Source organism: Streptopelia decaocto (genome assembly GCF_964273445.1).
Source record: "Streptopelia decaocto genome assembly, chromosome: 2".
NCBI classification, from domain to species: Eukaryota; Metazoa; Chordata; class Aves; order Columbiformes; family Columbidae; genus Streptopelia; species Streptopelia decaocto.
The window spans coordinates 161,020,536-161,036,785 of NC_138655.1; the positions used below are offsets into that span (position 1 = coordinate 161,020,536).

The window sequence follows — 16,250 nt, forward strand, 5'->3', positions numbered from 1 at the left end:
GTTACGTAGAATCTGACCACCAATGATGATCGCTATTGTTTTTACTACATATATTCACACAGAATCCCAGAATGTCAGGGATTGGAAGGGACCTGGAAAGCTCATCCAGTGCAATCCCCCCATGGAGCAGGAACACCCAGATGAGGTTACACAGGAAGGTGTCCAGGCGCGTTGGAATGTCTGCAGAGAAGGAGACTCCACAACCCCCCTGGGCAGCCTGGGCCAGGCTCTGCCACCCTCACCCCAAACAAGTTTCTTCTCAAATTTAAGTGGAACCTCCTGTGTTCCAGTTTGTACCCATTGCCCCTTGTCCTGTCACTGGTTGTCACTGAGAAGAGCCTGGCTCCATCCTCCTGACACTCCCCCTTTCCGTATTGATCCCCATGAATGAGTCCCCCCTCAGTCTCCTCTTCTCCAGCTCCAGAGCCCCAGCTCCCTCAGCCTTTCCTCACACGGGAGATGCTCCACTCCCTTCAGCATCTTGGTGGCTGCGCTGGACTCTCTCCAGCAGTTCCCTGTCCTGCTGGAACTGAGGGGCCACAACTGGACACAATATTCCAGGTGTGGTCTCCCCAGGGCAGAGCAGAGGGGCAGGAGAACCTCTCTGACCTACTGACCACCCCCTTCTAATCCACCCCAGGTACCATTGGCCTTCCTGGCCACAAGGGCCCAGTGCTGGCTCATGGTCATCCTGCTGTCCCCAGGACCCCCAGGTCCCTTTCCCCTACGCTGCTCTCTAATAGGTCATTCCCCAACTTACACTGGAACCTGGGGTTGTTCCTGCCCAGATTCAAGACTCTACACTTGCCCTTGTTATATTTCATTAACTTTTTCCCCGCCCAACTCTCAGCCTGTCCAGGTCTCTGATGGCAGCACAGCTTCCAGTGTCACCACTCCTCCCAGTTTGGTGTCACCAGCAAACTTGCTGATAGTGCACTCTATTCCCTCATCCAAGTCGTTGATGAATATATTGAATAATACAGAACCACTGAGTTTATTCGGATTTATTAAATATTTTAGATTTGACCGTATTCAGTCAACTCCCCACTGGTTAACATGAGACTATTTTTACTTTTCCTCAAATTTTGCAGGCTGATGGAAGACTTTAGAAAATTTGCATTTCTAGCTGTTTGTTGCCTTTTTTATTACTGGCAATCGAAGTAAAGAAAGGCACTTCTACATTTCAAGGGGACTGATAAGACCTTCGTTACTAAACTCTGTGAAATAACTCAAAACGCGTATCATATCTCTGTGACAGAAGGCCGTAAAAACCAATATGTGAAATAAAGGAGCTTTGAGAACAAACTTACCAATCTGTAACCGGTTCTGGCTTGCTTGGCTCCTCTAAAATGCTCGACACCAGCCCAAACATATCAGGACCATTGCCAGAATAAGGTAGATTTATTGATGCCCTGAAAAAAAGATACATATATATATATATATATGTAAAAGCCTAAATAAATAAAATGCATCTTCTCTCAACAAAAAAGGCAAAAAGAAAAGTAAAGCACTAAACCTTTAATATATTCTAGTAGCATCTGTCAAGTGTTCTGAATTTAGTGCATTCTCAGGACCCACCTACAGAAATCTCTTCCTGCATCAGTGAATTTTACAGCCTAAATGAAGTAAAACCATTTTCCTTAATTCTTTCTTTAGCAGAGACTTGTCAAGCTGCTATGTGAAAAGACTGTGTTTAAAGAGTAAATACAATCAATCTCCTCAAAATCTTGAGGAATTTATTTTAGCTACTTCCATATCATTTTTTGAATCTCAAAAAAATTATCGTACACTTCAATTGAATCACTTTTTAATCCTGTTTCAGAAAGGAGTTGGTCAAAATGTTATTAAATACTCCTGATGAATACAAAAGGTGTTCGACCATCACTATGCTTACAACAGCACAAATTTTCTCTCTTACTTCAGGAGCAAAATGAGATGTTTACCAAGGTGTCTGCACTGACACTGAACTCTTACTCAAAAGTTAATTAGAACATAAAGCTGTTAAGATCTCCTTCCCTCTAACATGCATTTTGCTTCAATAAATTTCATTCATCATGCCGTTCTCATTGGGCTGATTGGTTTCAGTGTCCCTGAAGATCTCTCCTGGTATCAGCTTATCCAAACCACGTCCTCTGCCAACACTGCCACATAACCACTCGTGCTGATTTAGTAGATTAACAAAGACTGTAAAACGTGGGATAAATTATTACGACTGTCACCCTGTTAATCTCTTGCCACAGTGAAAATGAGCCACTTAAGCCTTTCTAGCTTTTATAACCTTTACTTCATGACTGTTTTTCCACTGGAAGGAATCTGGTCTACGCGATTTTGTTTAGAACATACATAAGTGCAAAGATTCTTGGAATTGTTTTATGAATGAGGACCTGTGACTAATATTTGGTAAGTGGATCTCTTCTGTGTCTTTGCCAGATGGCAATTTTAAACTATTATTATTAAAGCAGGCCTGTTTGCCTCCAGCGTGTGCAACCAACTGGAGATGGCAGATGACAGCTTGTGTCTATGCGACTTGCAGCAAAGGAGAGATCAGAGTCGATTTACAGTGTGGTGTGGGAATTAAAAATGAAATTCACAGAATCGACTGGGTTGGAAAAGACCTGAGATGTCATCAAGTCCAACCCTTGGTCCAACTCCAGTCCACTGACTAGATCATGGCACTAAGTGCCATGGCCAATCTCAGTTTAAAAACCTCCAGGGCCGGTGAGTCCAGCACCTCCCTGGGCAGCCATTCCAATGCCTGACCACTCTCTCTGCACAGAATTGCTTTCTAATCTCCAGCCTCAATTTCCCCTGGCAGAGTTGAAGCCCATGCGCCCTTGTCCTATTGCTGATGCCTGGGAGAAGAGACCAATCCCCACCTGGCTAGAACTGCCCTTCAGGTAGTTCTAGAGAGTGATGAGGTCACCTCTAAGCCTCCTTTTCTCCAGACTAAACAAGCCCAGCTCCCTCAGCCTCTCCCCATAGGGCTTGTGTTCCAGTCCCTTCCCCAGTCTTGTTGCTCTTCTCTGGACCCGCTCCAGCACTTCAATCTCTTTCCTGAGCTGAGGGGCCCAGAACTGACCACAATACTCCAGGTGTGGCCTCCCCAATGCAGAGCACAGGGGAAGGATCACTGCCCTTGTCCTGCTGACCACGCTCATTTGGATACAGGACAGGATACCATTGGCCTTCTTGGCCACCTGGGCACACTGTTGGCTCCTGTTGAGCTTCCTGTCCATTAGTCCCCCCAGGTCCCTTTCTGCTCTCCAGCCACTCTGTGCCCAGCCTGGAGCGCTGCAGGGGGTTGTTGTGGCCAAAGTGCAGGACCCACCACTTGCCCTTGTTGAACTTCATCCCACTGGAATCGGCCCATTTTTCCAGTCTATCCAGATCCCTCTGCACAGCCCTCCTGCCTTCCAGCAGCTCCACACTCCCTCCCAACTTTGTGTCATCAGCAAATTAGTGATGATGGTCTCAATCCCCTCATCCAAATCATCAATCAAGATGTGAAACAGGACTGGACCCAACCCTGACCCCTGGGGGACACCACTAGTGACCGGCCGCCAGCTGGATGCAGCCCCATTCACCAGCACTCTCTGGGCCCGGCCCTACAGACAGTTCTTAACCCAGCAGAAAGTGCACTTGTCCAAGCCATGGGCTACCAGCTTTTGCAGGATTACTGGCCAGTTTAGAGTTGCAGACGGGGCAGCAAGAAGCTGTGTGGGCTACAAAAGCAAAATCCTAGGAAAGAACAAGTACGGGATGGCAGCGAGTCTAAAACTGCCCAAACAAATTTTACAGTCTACTGGTCTCCAAATAAAATATGTGCTGTCAACAACAGGACAACTGAAGGTAAGAACACAAATCCCAGCACAACAAGCCTTGCGTTTTCTCGAGTCCAAGGGAGGCACCTCTTGTCACCAGAAAACACTCACTGTAAAATCCCTCCTTTCTGCAGCACCAAGGAATTAAGCTTTAACCTCCCGGTGCTATAAAACAACTGCCTACCAAAGCAGAGCAAATTGACAAGAATCTATGAAAATAAACAGCAGACAGAAAAGGCAAAACTGTACCAAACTGCACGGAACTACACCAAATAGAATACGAACGTCCAGCCTGACAGCAAAGTTGTGACAGTACGTCTGTCCCTGCAGACAGAGAAAAAGAAATAGGACGAAAGTACCAAGACTTACAGCTTCTCAGCAAAATTTCCAAGGTACTGGTGGGGTAGGAGGGTTGCAGAAGATGAAAGAGCAAGAGCCAAATGGAAATGGTACCTTTGCCACACCTGTGTGCTGTTCCAGCTGCTGTGATCAACTCTAGAACCAAATCTGGGGACCAAAATTCTTTCCTTTGAGGGCAAATATTTGATTGAACTATTGCCTTCCTTTGGAGAGATATCGCATTTGAGAATATGCCTGAATGTTTTTAAAGGTGCCAATAACTTTATCCAACCCAGCGATGAACAAGGATGGATTTTCAAATGGATGTTCCTCAAGAGAAGTTTGTGGCACCAGGATACAGGTGTAACAAAAGGTTTGATGCTCTGGGGCTCCTAGAACTTAGCGTGGAATCATTTCCTTGGCCAGACAACTGAGAATTAAAAGGACAAAAGCACAAGTAAAGTTACACTACAAAGAAACCTCCAGTGATGGATGATTTCCATTCAAAAAAAACACCTTGCGTTTGCTACCTTGTAAGAAGCTCAAGGCTGCTTTCAAAAAGAGATTGTATATTTTAATTAGTGGATTGCCAGAGCATAAACTCAGCATTTACAACTAGTATTAAAGCAACATGATCTTTTACTAAAAAAACAAAACACCACAAACAAAAACCCCAAAGAAACAAATGGCATTTCTACAACACTTGACAGGGAAGAGTAGCAAAAAAAAAAAAAAAAAAATCACAGAATCCCAGAATGTCAGGGGATGGAAGGGACCTGCAAAGCTCATCCAGTGCAATCCCCCCATGGAGCAGGAACACCCAGATGAGGTTACACAGGAAGGTGTCCAGGCGGGTTGGAATGTCTGCAGAGAAGGAGACTCCACAACCTCCCTGGGCAGCCTGGGCCAGGCTCTGCCACCCTCACCCCAAACAAGTTTCTTCTCAAATTTAAGTGGAACCTCCTGTGTTCCAGTTTGTACCCATTGCCCCTTGTCCTGTCATTGGTTGTTACCGAGAAGAGCCTGGCTCCATCCTCCTGACACTCCCCCTTTCCGTATTGATCCCCAGGAATGTGTCCCCCCTCAGTCTCCTCTTGTCCAGCTCCAGAGCCCCAGCTCCCTCAGCCTTTCCTCACACGGGAGATGCTCCACTCCCTTCAGCATCTTGGTGGCTGCGCTGGACTCTCTGCAGCAGTTCCCTGTCCTGCTGGAACTGAGGGGCCACAACTGGACACAAGATTCCAGGTGTGGTCTCCCCAGGGCAGAGCAGAGGGGCAGGAGAACCTCTCTGACCTACTGACCACCCCCTTCTAACCCACCCCAGGTACCATTGGCTTCCTGGCCACAAGGGCCCAGTGCTGGCTCATGGTCACCCTGCTGTCCCCAGGACCCCCAGGTCCCTTTCCCCTACACTGCTCTCTAATAGGTCATTCCCCAACTTACACTGGAACCTGGGGTTGTTCCTGCCCAGATTCAAGACTCTACACTTGCCCTTGTTCTATTTCATTAATTTTTCCCCGCCCAGCTCTCCAGCCTGTCCAGGTCTCTGGATGGCAGCACAGTTTCCAGTGTCACCACTCCTCCCAGCTTGGTGTCACCAGCAAACTTGCTGACAGTCACTCTATTCCCTCATCCAAGTCATTGATGAATATATTGAATAATACCGGCCCCAGCACTGCCCCCTGAGGCACTGCACTGGGTACAGGCCTCAACTGGACTCTGCCCCATTGACCACGACTCTCTGGCTTCTTCCCTTCACCCAGTTCACAGTCCACCTCACTACCCGATTGTCCAGACCACACTCCCTCAGTTTAGCTGTGAGGATGCTGTGGGAGACTGTGTCAATGCCTTACTCAAGTCAAGGTAGACATGCTATCATTTAGCTTCTTTGCAATGCTTGTATCCTCTTTAACTGTTACCTTTCAGCATCTTGTGAACCAGCAAACCACCATTTCTCCCCTCCTCAAACTTTTCTTTCTTATTAGGTAAGCGATAAAAAAGCAGCGAGATTGATATTAGAAACACCAACAGCAACATCATTGGTGTCAAAAGCTGCTGTCCCAGTCTGTACCAACCAACCCCCACAAATGTGTTGCCAGCACTTGGAATTAAGATGAAAAAAAAAGGGCGTGGAAAGCTTAATATGAAATAATTGCTTATGCATTGCTAAGGCTGGAATAGAAACATTACCATTTAAATTGCTGTACATAAGATATACAATTGAAAGCCAGAATCAATTATTCCAGTGAGTATCCCGTAGTTTCTGGACTGAAATAATAATTCCCTGTTCTTGCAATCCTCTTATCATTCCTGATTTTATAGATAACTGCAGAGCTGATTTATCAAAACTGAAGAGTAGATTTATTTACTCTCCATTGACAGAGAAGCTTTCAAACCCCTGTCCTGTCTCACTGCCCTTTTCTGTACCTTTAATAATTTTACTGCATTACAACTGGATGATCAGAAGCGCCTGCAACAGCCAAGACTTGGGCAGAACAGATTCCTCCAGGGGAATTAAAACGCTTTGTGATTCAAGTAACAAAGACCCTTTGCGTTCATTCAGCATCCGAAACTACAAAAACTATTTTAATTTAAAATTGAACTTGAGTGCATTCTATTAAGGGCACAAAACGACAGCAGGCTGGGGTCTAATTCTCTCTGCATTGCTCATGTTCCAGGAAATACTCCACATTATCAAGCAGGATCATTAGAAGCAACAGTACTGAGGGATGGGAGGCACGGAAGGAGAGTGGTTATTACCCTTATGTAGTTTTCAATTATATATGCCTGTTTCCCTTTTCATTCCCTACATGTAGTACTCTTTGCAAATTTTAAACTGTTTTTCCATATAAACACATCTACGCACAAAGACCCCCTACCATTTTCACAATGTCTATCATAACTGTTACACAGCAAAGAAAATATACTGAATTTCTAGTTATCCTGCAAACTCTTCCTAAAATGATGCAGAATTCCGTTTGCTCTAGTCCATAACAATTTCAGTGTTCCAGAACACCGCCATAGGATCATACCAACAATGTTCATACCGTTTCTTTGTGCGGTCTTGAAAAGCAGTTTTTGAGCTAATATCTTCCCCACACGCTGGCCAGTTGGTGTAAAGATGGGAAGATTCCAGTGGAGGTGACGTACTGGTAATCGCTCCTAATAATGGGGAAAATAATTGAGTGTCCATTTTTGCTTCTTGGTGTTTACCTGTGTTGAAAAGAGAAGGAAACGTAAGATGTTTTAATAAAGTAGTAAAGGCAAAGTAAACCTTTCCTTTTGTATCTTGAGATAAATGGTTCTTTCAGGAAAATGAAGCACAGTTATGACAACAGGACACAGTCCAAAATCCGTTCCCTCCCCTGCCTTAAAGTAATCTGACAAAGTTATGCATCTTCTAAAAAGAAATAAGGATATAATAAAAGTTACTTGCTAAACAATAATAGGAATTCTCTACAGATTTCACATTGTAAGTTCAAGTTCACAAGCTCAGAATCTTCCAGCCTATGTGACTGGAAATGCACATGTCACAGGCATACACATCCCTTCTGAGAAAACAAAGGGATGAAATATTATCCCTGCTAATAAACTGACTGAATTACCATTCAAGGAATAAATTATTGGAAATCTAAGTGCCATGGGGAAGTGTACAATTATTGGAGATCTAAGTGCCATGGGGAACTGTACTTCATGAGGGATTTCAACTAGGAATTGCCACGGCAGAATCTGTGACTGATAAAGGTTTGAGCAGAATATCAGAAACCCACTTTGAGCTGGAAAGGACCTCACTCCAGTATCCTCCTTGTACTGGGGAGGCCCAAACTGGGCACAGGATCCAGCTGTGGTCTTATAAGTGCAAAATAGAGGGAATTAGAGCAGCAATCACCCCACTGGCTACACTCCTGCTGAGACAGCCCAGTACAGGGGTGGCCTCTGCTGCAAGGCCACATTGATAATTAATGACCAACTTCACCACCAGGACTCTTGATCCTTGTGGATTAACTTCTGCAAGTTTTGACTCTATGAGTAAAACCTCCAGTTTGCTTGGAAAGAAAATATTTTATGATAAGACAATGAAAGAGCAGCTAGTTCAGTTCTCTAAGCAAAGACATCCAGGCAAGATGTGGTTCTGAAAGTAACATTTGGGAGACTCAAAACAAACAAAACCCCACAAACAAACAAATAAACAACCACAAACAAAGAAAACCACACACACCACCAACCAACTAAAAGCCACACAAAACCAACCCAAAATAAACACAACAATGAAAATCCAACCTCCTCCCAAAGCCAAGATGTATCAGTAGCTGCAAGAGGCCAGTAATGAAAGATACTGTCCTCAGGAGAACATTTAGCAGCATCTGTTCCCACCCAATTCTAGAGGCACTTCTTAATGAACAAATTAAACCAGCACTACATCAGTTTTAAAAAAAGGTCAGTAGGCCAATTCAAAAATGAACTTTTTTGGGAGGGGGCAAAAAAAACCAAAGGGCTCGCTCACAAACACTAATGTATTTTATCTTCAGCCCCCAAAGAGAACGTTAATTTGTCACCACACTGCCTGTTAATATACAGAGAGCAATGGCTGGGAGAGTGGAAAGAAATGTCAGATTAAATGACTGGAAGTTCCAATATATTTACACATAACTAAGATAATTTCTGAGGCCGCGAGACAAGCTGGAGGGTGGTTGACAATCCCCAGCTTCAGTTGGGTGTTAATAATCAAGGTTTTGAAGAAATGCGGATGCTCTGTGTGTATAACCTGGCAGCAGAAGAGTTCTGGATGTACTGCAGAACAAAGCATATTTAACTTACTATGAGACCATAAAGTGCTGAACTCTGGATACCTGGCAGCTGAGGATGGACAGCAAGAGTTCTTTTAGGACTATGAGGATAAAATTAACTTCTGTCATCATAAATACAGCTGAAATAGGTACAAAAAGCCAGCTAAAAAAAGCTCTTTCATCAGGATGGTCAAACTAGCCTGGGATCCAACAAATGAAACCATTTGCTAAATCTGGATTGAATAATTGCAGAAAGATCTCAACCATGTAGTTATTAAATTCCTGAAAAGGCTAAAAAACACAGTGTGAAAGGAGTAAATGGTGCTACGGTGATGACTAGGTCCTCTACTTAAAAAACATTTAAATTGATCTATTAAACTCTCATTTTATTGCTTCTGAGAGAAAAATTGCATTGCCACTAGGAACCACAATTCCAGCTCTGGGAGACTAGCGCTTATTCTTGGAGAAATTAACCTGAAGCCCTGAACAAGACAATAGAAACCAGATGGTTTAAGGGAAATACACACTGTCTGACTATATCCTTATGCATTTGGTCTGTCTGGAGCCACTTTAGAAAGTTTTTATAGCTAGAGTTTTTAAAAAGTTATTTATATCTAAATAAACTAAAAGAACAAAACTTCAGTATCGATTGTTTCACTATCTCAAGCCTCAGCCTTTTAAAAGAGACAATGCTAAGTTATTTTTTCTCTCTCTCCACTTCTCCTGCCCCTCTACTCTGCCCTGGGGAGACCACACCTGGAATATTGTGTCCAGTTGTGGCCCCTCAGTTCCAGCAGGACAGGGAACTGCTGCAGAGAGTCCAGCGCAGCCACCAAGATGCTGAAGGGAGTGGAGCATCTCCCGTGTGAGGAAAGGCTGAGGGAGCTGGGGCTCTGGAGCTGGACAAGAGGAGACTGAGGGGGGACTCATTCCTGGGGATCAATATGGAAAGGAGGAGTGTTAGGAGGATGGAGCCAGGCTCTTCTGGGTGACAACCAATGATAAGACAAGGGGCAATGGGTACAAACTGGAACACAGGAGGTTCCACTTAAATTTGAGAAGAAACTTCCTCCTGGTGAGGGTGGCAGAGCCTGGCCCAGGCTGCCCAGGGAGGTTGTGGAGTCTCCTTCTCTGCAGACATTCCAACCTGCCTGGACACCTTCCTGTGTAACCTCATCTGGGTGTTCCTGCTCCATGGCGGGATTGCACTGGATGAGCTTTCCAGGTCCCTTCCAACCCCTGACATTCTGGGATTCTGTGACTCTGTGATTCTTTTCTCAAAAGCAGAACAGTAAAATCTTGCTTGCTACAAATCCTCGGCCGGAATTGGGTTTAGTGAATGTTGTCACAGACTAAGACCCTGTTTGTAAAAGCAATAAAGACATATTACCTGGCCAAGCGTGCTTCTACCATGAGCAGGGTAGAACAACCCTTAGTGATTTGGTTTTAATTTTAAAAAGTTTACACTGAGGGTTTATTACTTCCCACGAACTCGTCTTACACATCAAAGCCTATTAAATAATGGATTTAGAGGTACTAAAACCCCGCAGAGGCTGGACACGCTCTGGAACATTCCATATAAAGGCACTGTCGATATTTATGTCATTAAACAACAGACACCAACAACTTTCTGGCCCAGAGACGAAATGGCACGACAGTGCCTGTGTGATACAGGTAAATTCTTACCCTGCAGAAGAGGAGGAGTGTGGTATCCAAATTATCTGCTACAAATGAGCCCTGAACCACACACAAGTATCATTTAGGAAAGAAATAGCTGGCCAAGGCCACAATTTTAGCAACAATTTAGCAGTATTAACAAGCACATGCCAATGCCCGAGCCCTGGTTTTGTTTAGTCTAGTGGGAAGCAACGGAAATAAATGATGCTCCTTGGCTAGAATATAAAATGCTTTTGCATAGAGTAAAAATAGGATCTGTAGCTAATGGATTTATCTTTTCTTTTCAGAGCCATTAATCACTGCTAATGTGAGTTGTGCAGGACAATGTGACTAAAGAGCAGTAGAAGAGGGGGAACTTCATGTACCCTGGATACAGGCTCATCACTCAGCCCTTCCAGAACACTGGAATATGTCATTATACCTATTACAGTTACACAGAAGTACAAAATAATGGAGAAACTCTCATCTGTGCTTAGGTATGAACTACTAACAACTCACATCTAGCGCTGTATTTAGGTCACATCGTCTCTTCAAATGCACGCAGAGGGGTTTGAACTTCTGCAAGAAGCTCATCGCAACTGAGGAGTCAGAAAACTGAAGCGTTTCGCAAAACTTTTCGCTATTTCCAAAAGCCTCGCGCAAGTTCTTTGTATTTAGAAGCTCTTCCAGAGTTCATTTGACGAGAAATAAATGAGTAGAACTTCATCAGTATAATGGGAACAATATATGGAACTAAATAGTATCAAAGCTCAGACTGAAAGGATTTTAGAGATTTTCACATTATATTATCACAGAATCACAGAATCGACTGGGTTGGAAAAGACCTCAGAGATCATCCAGTCCAACCCTTGGTCCAACTCCAGTCCATTCACTAGATCATGGCACTAAGTGCCATGTCCAATCTCAGTTTAAAAACCTCCAGGGCGGTGAGTCCAGCACCTCCCTGGGCAGCCATTCCAATGCCTGACCACTCTCTCTGCACAGAATTGCTTTCTAATCTCCAGCCTAAATTTCCCCTGGCAGAGTTGAAGCCCATGCCCCCTTGTCCTATTGCTGATGCCTGGGAGAAGAGACCGATCCCCACCTGGCTAGAATTGCCCTTCAGGTAGTTCTAGAGAGTGCTGAGCTCACCTCTAAGCCTCCTCTTCTCCAGACTAAACAAGCCCAGCTCCCTCAGCCTCTCCCCATAGGGCTTGTGTTCAAGTCCCTTCCCCAGCCTTGTTGCTCTTCTCTGGACCCGCTCCAGCACTTCAATCTCTTTCCTGACCTGAGAGGCCCAGAACTGAACACAATACTCCAGGTGTGGCCTCCCCAATGCAGAGCACAGGGGAAGGATCACTGCCCTTGTCCTGCTGACCACGCTCATTTGGATACAGGACAGGATTCCATTGGCCTTCTTGGCCACCTGGGCACACTGTTGGCTCCTGTTGAGCTTCCTGTCCATTAGTCCCCCCAGGTCCCTTTCTGCTCTCCAGCCACTCTGTGCCCAGCCTGGAGCGCTGCAGGGGGTTGTTGTGGCCAAAGTACAGGACCCACCACTTGCCCTTGTTGAACTTCAGCCCATTGGAATCGGCCCATTTTTCCGGTCTATCCAGATCCCTCTGCAGAGCCCTCCTGCCTTCCGGCAGCTCGACATTCCCTCCCAACTTGGTGTCATCAGCAAATTTGCTGATGATGGTCTCAATCCCCTCATCCAAATCATCAATAAAGATGTTCAACAGGACTGGACCCAACCCTGACCCCTGGGGAACACCACTAGTGACTGGCCGCCAGCTGGATGCAGCCCCATTCACCAGCACTCTCTGGGCCCGGCCCTACAGACAGTTCTTAACCCAGCATTATGCCAGTTGTACAGAACATTAACAGTGACGTTATGTATTTCTGGGGTATCTTGCTGAACTACAGCATTAGTGGACAGACTAAAAATATTAAATACGGCATCTCTCTCCTGTTCAGAGGTGAGAAGAGTCTACAGCTTATATCAGACTAAATTCTCTAAAAGGATATCTTCTAAGCTAAAAAATGTAATCAGAGCTAAATATTTGCTTCATAATATAATTAGAAGAAATTACTTTGATTGACATGAAGTCCCATCTGATAGGAAGTTCTTGATTTTCCAAAAAGCATTTCAGCTAAATTAAGAAAAGGCCTTTTTTATGGTGGGTGATCCTAAAACAGCAAGAACTCACTGCCACAGACCATTGCTTGCAGATGCTTTTTATAAGCATCTATCTTAACAACAGTAAATTACAGCACTGCACAGTGTTATTACTTATATATTGAATGTATTATGCTCTGATTTCTTGGCAGGATAAACATTTCCTGTTTATTTTTTGTTCTTCTTGGCAAGTGGACATAAGAAAAAGCATTGGTTTAGGGGTTTATTTAACTTAAGACTTATTAGAAGTCCTACTTACAGCCATCTTAATCTATAGCACACTGAAACTGGTTAATCCATTTGGGATGCACTGCTGTTAATTGTCTGAAACTAGGGGGTTAAAAAATAAATAACAATAATCAGAATTCTATAAATTGCCTTCTTGGGTTACGTGGCAAACTAACCAGCAAAAGTAAAGAGGTGACAGGGATATGTCAAAAACTAAAACCAGGGGAGAAAATAGGCCAGTTATTCAGATATTGCTTATTATAGGCGGCAAAACCAAAAAATGGCAGATTACTGGCGGCTTCCTTTTAAATCTCTGTTTCATGTCATCTAAAAGGTTTGTTGCAGCAGCAAGGTAAATGTTGCTTTTCAGAAGTCAAAGAACTACAAAACTTCTATTTTTGGAGAAAAAAAGGGATCAAATCTATCACACCTCTCAGACAGCTGGGTCAAAATAATCTAAAAAAGCACCACTTAAGGCAGGGCAGGAAAAGTACATTCACGAGATACTTGTTCAATACCCCAATTAAGAAAACTCATTGGCTACTGGGCCATTTCTTTTGTTTGTTTTCAACGCTAGCATCTAAATACATCTATTTCATATAATCAGAGATGTTTTTCTTTTGTCCACGGTAACTTCCAGCAGTTGTGAGCATGAGGAACCGCTGACTTCCATGAATTGAGGATTACTCTCCTTTACTGACACAAATATTGAAAGCTGCTCCATCTAAAATGCAGCTATTGAGGGTTGGTGGCTTTTTTTCGTTATGTGGTTATTCAGTATATCAGTTAAAAAAAGCAACGTATCATACAAGCATTTATTTCTGTTTACCTAAGCAAAGTCACTTTCTGGACTCACCTGTGACTTGTAATAACCAGGGGGGGCACTTTGTTTGACCATGTCCTTGTCATCAGTACATGAGTTCTCTTCTCTGAAGCACCCAGCATTGCTGTGCAAGCAGGAATTTAGATCCTTAAGGACGGATTTGGCCTATTTAAAAGCAATTAAAAAGAAAAAAAAAAAAGCAATAATTACTATGTCTGTCAAAGCTCTACTCATTATGCATGAAACTCATTTCTAGCTACCCCTCATTGCTCCTCTCACCACCTTTCCACGTCACAACACCCACACCTGCTCCAGTTACCACCTACACTTAACACATTAACAGAACAATGATGACGTTCACAGAATCATGGAATGTCAGGGGTTGGAAGGGACCTGGAAAGCTCATCCAGTGCAATCCCCCCATGGAGCAGGAACACTCAGCTGAGGTTACACAGGAAGGTGTCCAGGCGGGTTGGAATGTCTGCACAGAAAGAGACTCCACAACCCCCCTGGGCAGCCTGGGCCAGTGTTCTGATACCCTTCCTGAGAATAAGTTTCTTCTCAAATGTAAGTGGAATCTCCTGTGTTCCAGTTTATACCCATTGCCCCTTGTCCTATCACTGGTTGTCACCGAGAAGAGCCTGGCTCCATCCTCCTGACACACACCGTTTACACATTTATAACATGAATGATGTCACCCCTCAGTCTCCTCTTGTCCAGCTCCAGAGCCCCAGCTCCCTCAGCCTTTCCTCACACGGGAGATGCTCCACTCCCTTCAGCATCTTTGTTGCCCTGCGCTGGACTCTCTCCAGCAGTTCCCTGTCCTGCTGGAACTGAGGGGCCACAACTGGACACAATATTCCAGGTGTGGTCTCCCCAGGGCAGAGCAGAGGGGCAGGAGAACCTCTCTGACCTACTGACCACCCCCTTCTAACCCACCCCAGGTACCATTGGCTTCCTGGCCACAAGGGCCCAGTGCTGGCTCATGGTCACCCTGCTGTCCCCAGGACCCCCAGGTCCCTTTCCCCTACACTGCTCTCTAATAGGTCATTCCCCAACTTATACTGGAACCTGGAGTTATTGCTATCCAGATACAAGACTTTACACTTACCCTTGTTATATTTAATTAACTTTTTCCCCACTCAACTCTCCAGCCTGTCCAGGTCTCTGGACGGCAGCACAGCCTCCAGTATCAGCCGCTCCTCCCAGCTTGGTGTCATCAGCAAATTTGCTGATAGTACACTCTATTCCCTCATCCAAGTCGTTGATGAACATATTGAATAGTACTGGTCCCAGTACTGACTCCTGAGGCACTGCACTAGATACAGGCCTCCAACCGGACTCTGCCCCATTGACCACAACTTTCTGGCTTCTTTCCTTCAGCCAGGTCACAATCCAATGGATCACAGAACGGATCAGCCAGCGGCACCGCGCTGCACTTAGGATCATGCAGACAGATGTGTGTTGCCGTGATAAGACTCTTCTCTTCATCCTGATACATCGCACAGCTCCACATCTACCCCACCAGCTCACCCCACGATCCTGCACCCATTTCAGGGCTCCGCTCCGTCTGCAGACTTGTAACTTGTGTCAAAGGCAACGTGGGCTCCTGCCACACGTTGCTATTCAAAAGCAGGTGTGACAAAAGCGCCTTCCCAAGAGCGCTCAAAGCATATCATACCAATTCTGAAATCCTTCCCTGCGCATCTATTTACACATTGGAGTAAAACCTACACTTCCCCTATTGAAAAGCAGATTATCAAGTCATCACTGACTACAGACACTTTGCACCTGTGCCATTTCTCCAGTTTCAGCTGCTTGCATTACATGTCATGGCAAAACTCTGCACAATACACAAATGTAAGTTTTCATCTTCACTGTCACAAAGCTTTAATTGATGGAAGCAATGAATGGGGGAAAGGCTACTTGTACGATTAAGATAAATCGAGACAAAGTGTGCAACAGTCACACGATGATATATTCTTAAAACATAACATAGCACCTGCTTTTCTCCTAAAGTAATAAGATGATGTCAGACTATATTAGGGTGACCTACTCTGACCTGCTGAACGGCAGAACTAAGGATTTACTCAACCTGATCTCCAATCTGAAGTCTGCTACAATGATTTGTTCAACCCACAGTTGAGTCCCTGTTCTTCTCTTTTCCAAGGGCCTTCTAGAAACCAGCTAAGATGAATTAGTTAACCCACTTCTGACAGTCAATTTTATTGGGTTTCCTACAGCATTTTCATCACCATGCTCAGAAAGTCCACAGCCAGGAAGGGGTTGCAGAACAGCTCAGTGAAATGTCTGTGTAGATACGTCAGTACTGCTGGGAGGTGTTGAGCTTGCTGCTCTTGCACCTGTTGTTCTCCAGTGCAAGTACAACACACCAGCTGTTTTGTAAGAGAAGAACT

The 16,250-nt window shown here is 44.6% G+C and overlaps 1 protein-coding gene across 7 annotated transcripts in view; it reads right to left on the bottom strand.

Annotated features, from left to right (window-relative positions):
• Nucleotides 1–16,250, bottom strand: part of LOC309436691 (uncharacterized protein) — a 36,163-nt gene that overhangs the window by 11,658 nt on the left and 8,255 nt on the right. For 6 of the 7 annotated variants that reach the window (XM_082046098.1, XM_082046102.1, XM_082046101.1 and 3 more), the window contains 3 exons: nt 13,854–13,998; nt 7,208–7,361; nt 1,311–1,412 (listed from right to left, as the gene is read on the bottom strand). In XM_082046098.1, the coding sequence (XP_081902224.1) occupies nt 1,311–1,412; nt 7,208–7,361; nt 13,854–13,908 (311 nt within the window). In that variant the 5' untranslated portion in view covers nt 13,909–13,998. Of the gene's footprint in view, nt 1–1,310; nt 1,413–7,207; nt 7,374–13,853; nt 13,999–16,250 lie in introns of those variants that run through there. The other variant, XM_082046103.1, reaches the window with a different exon arrangement.